The 5,962-nt window shown below is 44.3% G+C and overlaps 1 protein-coding gene across 1 annotated transcript; it reads right to left on the bottom strand.

The window, feature by feature from the left end:
* Positions 1 to 2,837: 2,837 nt before the first annotated feature.
* LOC141727887 (uncharacterized) lies at positions 2,838 to 4,181 on the bottom strand. The gene is given in 5 exon segments (XM_074534174.1): positions 2,838 to 2,851; positions 3,031 to 3,195; positions 3,198 to 3,328; positions 3,395 to 3,701; positions 3,704 to 4,181. Coding segments are annotated over 5 exon segments (1,095 nt in total).
* Positions 4,182 to 5,962: the final 1,781 nt, after the last annotated feature.

The raw sequence follows: 5,962 nt of genomic DNA, 5'->3' as shown, positions 1-5,962 counted from the left end.
GTTCCAAACCACCCCTGCAAAGCTTTAACTGCATTATCACCTGTGGCCCTTTTAAAAGCATCAGCTTGTACCAACCCAGGTACAATTTCCACTCCTACCAACACCAAAAGTTTACCTCCTGACTTCTTAAAAAGACCAATATAATCTACCTGCCACACTTCCCACCAGCCTTTCCCTTTCCTCAAATGCAGAGGGTCATCCTCCAAAGGATGCCTTTCCAGTCGCTTGAAGCACTCTTCGCAGGCCGATATGCATGTTTTACACATTTCCCTGGTGACTGGCCAGCCGCGGGCGTGTGCTCCCTGATACAGATCTTTGGCACCTGTGTGCTGCCTTTTTACATGTAACCACTATAACAGTTGATTCCAATCCTCTGAGATAGTTTCTTTTTTCAGGGGGCTAAGCCTTGCTAGTTCATCAACTCTGTTGTTCCATTCACCTGCTTGATTCCCATCGGTTTGATGAGAAGCTACCCAACCAACCAGAAAGTTTCCTTTACTGGCAATTTCTAGGATTTCTTTCCATTTATCTTTCTGCCACACTGGGATTCTGTTAACTTCCCAGCCATTCTGTTGCCAAAAAGGGAGCCACTCAGTGCAGCCTTTGTATACTGCATATGAATCAGTGTAGATGTAAACAGGAGAAGTGTTTTGTGCCTCACGCTGGAAAACACTCTAGAGGGCTATGAGTTCTCCTACCTGAGCGCTGCCCTCCCCTTTTGTGATAATTTTTTCACCAGATTAAATATGCAAGGCAGCCGCCTTATATTTCCAAATTTTTCCTTCCCGCTTTGAGGAAGCATGTGTAAACCAACAGTTTGCTGCTAACTCAGGTGAGAAGGGTGGTGCTACTTTGATTACAGAAGCAGGTTTGTCTTGGCTACTAGCCAGGCTTTCAGTGTCTTGTATTGCCAAGAATTTTGCAGCACCTTCTGTGACAGGAAAGCTATTGCAATAGTACTCTATTTGAGCATACCATTTCCTGACTGACGACTTTTGGGCTATGCCACCAGGTGGAGGGGTCCCATTAGTGACAGCTTTAATTACCTTGAAGGGACCTCTCAAGATGATAGCTTGCTGCTGTGTGATTTTCTCTACTTCAATGGGAGCTAAGCTAACAACAAACAATCCTTTTTCCCAGGTAGTGTATGTTTTCTCAGCATCTTTAAAACCACGGGAGAAGAAGCTGACAGGCCTTGTTGGACCCTCAGGACCTCGCTGCCAGATGTGTATTGATAGCCCTGAGGAGGCAAATCCCCATTCTACTTGGAAAGGGTCTTTAGGGTGAATGGGCCCCAGTGCCTGATGTGCAGTGGCTTCAAAAATCAGTAATTGCAGTGCTTCCTCCTGAGAAGGAGTCCAATCCCATTTGACTCCTTTTCTTAGTAAATTGTAAAGGGATCTAGTAATGATTGAGAAATCTGGGATATGTTTCCTCCAGAATACTAACAGCCCTAAGGCTTGCTGGAGGTCTTTTTTGTTTTTAGGCATTTTCATCTGCTCTAAAGAAGTTAAAGTGTCAGGTGGGATGCGTGTGCTTCCAGATCACCACCAAATTCCCAGAAATTTTACTTCCTGAGAAGGCTTCTGAATTTTCTCTGAGGGAATCTTTAAATCAAGGCTCTCCAGATGAGAGATTATATTCTGTTGGAGATCCCCCACCTCTTTAATTTCCTCCCCTCGTACCAAAATGTCATCAACGTATTGGTACACAGCTACAGTGTCAGGTTTAGGTATTTTTTCTAATTCCTTAGCTAAAGCATGGTGTGCTAGAGTTGGAGAGTGTTTGTATCCCTGAAGGAGTCTGGTGAATGTGTACTGTTGTCCCTCCCATGTGAATACAAAGCAGTCCATGTCCTCTGGTTGTATAGGTATCATGAAGAACATGTCTTTGACATCTATGGTTGCCATGATTGTGTGAGCTTTTTCTTGTATTGATGTTATTAATTCAGCTAAATTTGGCACTGCTGCAGTTAGAGGGTCAGTGTTGGCATTCAGCCTACGGTAATCAACCGTAAGCCTCCACTTCCTGTTAGGCTTTCAGACTGGCCACACGGGTGAATTGTATGGGGAGTGTGTGTTAATTATTATTCCTTGATCACGCAATTGCTGAATAACTGGTTTGATGCCTTCTCTAGCTTCAGAAGGCAAGGGATACTGTTTCACATTGATTATTTTACTGTAAGGCAGTGCAGGTGCGGTCTGAAGCAGCCTAATGTTAAGTGGCGGAGTGCCAAAAGACCACAGAAAACCCTCGGTGTCTTCCCACTGCCTTCCTGCAAGGACATCCATCCCTAGCAGATTATTCGGGATGTCCCCAATTACCATTTTGACAACCAATTGATTTTCTTCTCCAGGGAGTGTTACTTTGACCAGAGCAACATTCATTGGTTCTATGGTTCCTAAAGCATTAAGAACACAGCATTGCATTATTGTTGGAACAACTCCACACTTCTGTGCATCTCTATGTGTAAGTGCGGAGATCTGGGCTCCTGTGTCAACAATTTATGTTACCAGAACTTTTTTGGGGCCCATGATTGCTGTAATTAACATGTCTCCTGGTTTATTTTTTGTGAGCATTCGTAAGTAAACCCAACCTCCACCCCTTCGCTCACGTGTAAGCAGTGGAGATACTAGTTTCCCGAAAGCTCCGTTGGTGTAGATTCACTGTTTCTGTTTTGGGGCACGGGCGGGTGGGCAGTTATGTTGCTTAGGCTCTGTGAAAGAAGTTGCGAAAGAGTTACTTCCAGCTTATTGCTGGTGCTTTTCAGGAGACACGCAGCCAGGGTTTCACTGTCCAAGTTCTGTGAAAGAAACTGAGAAAGAGTTAATTTTGGCTCAGTGGCTGTGTTCTGTGGGAGAGGCTGAGACGCAGCTTCACTGCCCAGATTCCGAGGGAGAAGCTGGGAAAGGATTAACTTTGGCTCATTGCCTGTGTTCTGTGGGAGAGACTGTGATGTACTGTGTGTACTGAACTGTGTATTGGTAGGAGTATTTGTAAGTTTCTGATGAGGTAGAGGGATCGGTGCACTAGGCTGGGTAGGGGGGTTTGGCCTCCCTAAATTCCAGTTAGTTATGATTTTCTGCAATTTTTCAAGTGGTAAACCATCCATTATGTCCCGGGGGACCCCTTTTTTATTCCCTGCATCCACCAGCATTGTCTGTTGGAAATTTGTTTTCCTGGTTCTGTGTTTTCAGGGTTAGGGGCTCCCATAAACCGGACACCTTTTGTTTTTTCTGATTTTTCCTCTAGGCTTTTTACAGGCCCATACTGTCTACAATAATTTATTAAATCAACTGCTACCTCACTCCATGTCCAAATCTTGCGGCTGCTGCTAGATGCGTCTGATGATGTTGTGGGGGTCTGTGTTTGTGTATAGGGTGATGGGGCAGACTCAGACTGATCAGTGGAGTTGCTAAGAAATCTTTCTAGTCTATCTATTGGGCTTAGAGCCATAACTGTTTTTTGAATAGTGATTGCTGTTGATTTCAATGTTTCTGGAAGCCCACGAATTAAAGGGGTCATAATTTTAGGCTTCACAGGCAGTTGCATTGGGGATTCAAAACCAGGAATTAATTTTCTCTCATGAATCATTTGCAAACATGCAGCTTTTTGTACACTTTCTAAGATCTGGTCGGAGGTAGTGGCAATTGCCAGGGGATCACCCCTTTCCAAGTGATTTATTCCCCCGACCCAATGGTTGCATGTTGTGTTAGAGACCAGGAGTCACACTTATCTCCTGTTGTTAGGAAAACACCACGTCCCCAGTATCCACTGGCTTCTTGTTCAGTTAACTTAATCTGGTCTCTGCCAGTGAGAGACACACAGAACACATACTCCGTTTCTGATTCATGAGGAAGGCGTCTGAATTCCTTTTTCAATTTAGTTAATTCGGTAGCGCTGAATGGTGTTTGTTTAGTTGTTATGTGGGGATTCAGGTCTTCATCATTAATATAATTATATTCAGTTTTAATAAAAAGTCTCAAATGAGGACAGCAATTTTCCCCACAATTTTTAACTGTTTCAGATTCTTTGTAAGGATAGTTTTGTTTTGCTGCCTCGAGCTCTTTGTATGGATAGATTTTTTTAATGCAAGGTGTTCCTTTTTCTTCCTCCTCTGTAGAGGAGTTGGTTTTGTGTATGTTTTTGGTGTGTTCTTCTCTGAGGGCAGCTTGCAGCATGTAAATTTCATTTCTATCCTCATTTAACTGTTTTTGCAAAATTTCAACTAAATTTTGAAGGGAGTCTATAATTATCATTTCCTCACTTCTCCATTTACAGCGGTTTTCTATGGCTGCAGTGAGACATGCTCCGAGAACTGAGCAAAGAATGTTCTTATTTTTACCTATTTTGAATTTTGATTCATGTTGCAGAGAACATATTCTATCAATGACATTTTCCAAATTAAACCAATTGTTCTCTGTCCAAGTTTCTCCACCAGATGACGGTTTTGCATTGTGTTTAGCAAGCAACGAGTAAAAGTCAGCTTTTGCTTTAGGACTGAGATTTTCATTCATTTTGTGTGAAGGGACCAGAACTATACCAGGGAGCTGATTTGTGAACTCAAGTTACACAATCATACAGACCTTTTTATGCCCTTTGTCTCCCTAAATAGCTGAAGAAACAAAATCTGTCTGGAAGGCACTGTTTTAATTGCTTCAGGTTTGTCCCTTCCTTTCCAGACAGTCCAGATACACAATCACACTCACACACGCACACAAATGTTTTCTTTGTGAGGGGACCAGAACCTAGAACAGGGGGAATGCCACTCAGCCTTCGCTGGGCCACCCCTTGCTCTATGTGTAGGTGAAGGGACAATATCTGTCTAAAAGGCACAGCTTAATTTCTTCAGGTCTGTCCCCTCCCTTTTAGACAGTCCAGGTACACAAATACAGCAGTAACAACAGTAACAGGTTCAGATACAACTCCAATACAACATCAATTCCAATATCAATATCATGATTAGGAGGAGTATCAGTGTCGGTGTCCGTGCCGGTAAGATCAGTAACAGAAGTGACTGTAACAATTTCCCCTGCTTTTGCACCGAAAAATCTTTTGCGTCAATTCTGGAGCCTGTGTGCTCAATCAAGGGTGAGATTTGGCTTTGGCATATGCAGTCTGCCGGAGATTACAGACTACACAGAACCTGCAAAATCTCACTGGCTACCAGAATCCCATCCTCGTCACCAATTATGTGAGGGTCCACCTGAAATGAACGGGTGACGAATTATTTTTTTGGTGCAAAAAATAACCAACAAAGGCACAGGGGTTTTGCAGTAACAAATCAACAAAATGCAATTTTATTAATGATAACCACAACTGAATATGCATTTGGTTAGGGAATCTGGGGAAGAGAAGGGTAAGACAAGGGAAAGAGGGAGGAAAGAAGGTTAGGGAGGGGCTTATAGCTACCGAAATGTGATGTCTTCGGGGGTCCCGCCGCCGAAACTCGCTGGTGCACGCTTTGGGGAGATCTCAGAGGACAGTCGGAACCGAACCCCAAAATATACTGTTCTTGGTTGGGGGAAGGGTGGCCGAAATTAGGTTTCCATGGAGGGCAAAAGAATAGGAACAGCAGGAGGGGGAGGTTACTCCTTTGTTTTCATGGCTGAATGCTCGCAGGTACGTTTACTCTGGGCAGTTTTTCCCCCCTCCGCAAGCTGGGGGGGGTTCAGTCCCAGTCTCTGGAAGGAGGTTGCCAAGGGGATACCAGGGGGGTGCCAGTAGGGTGCCGGGGGGTTCCTTGTCTTGTCTTGGTTCCTTGATGAGGGGATTTGCATCTCTGTTTGTCTGTCACGGTGGTTGAAGGCAGGCAAGAGGGGTCTTCTCTTGGAGGGGGGAGCCACCCCAGAGCTCAGTGCAGCCAAGTCAGGAGGTTGGAAGAAAGTCCAGTTCCATTGTTCAGAAAAGGGCAGCATGCCCCTTCGAGTTCAGCATGGCATGTTCTGAAAACACCACCTGT

Source organism: Zonotrichia albicollis, unplaced genomic scaffold (assembly GCF_047830755.1).
Source record: "Zonotrichia albicollis isolate bZonAlb1 unplaced genomic scaffold, bZonAlb1.hap1 Scaffold_257, whole genome shotgun sequence".
NCBI lineage: Eukaryota > Metazoa > Chordata > Aves > Passeriformes > Passerellidae > Zonotrichia > Zonotrichia albicollis.
Note: the sequence above shows the minus strand (reverse complement) of the source record. Positions and strands in the feature narration are given on the sequence as shown.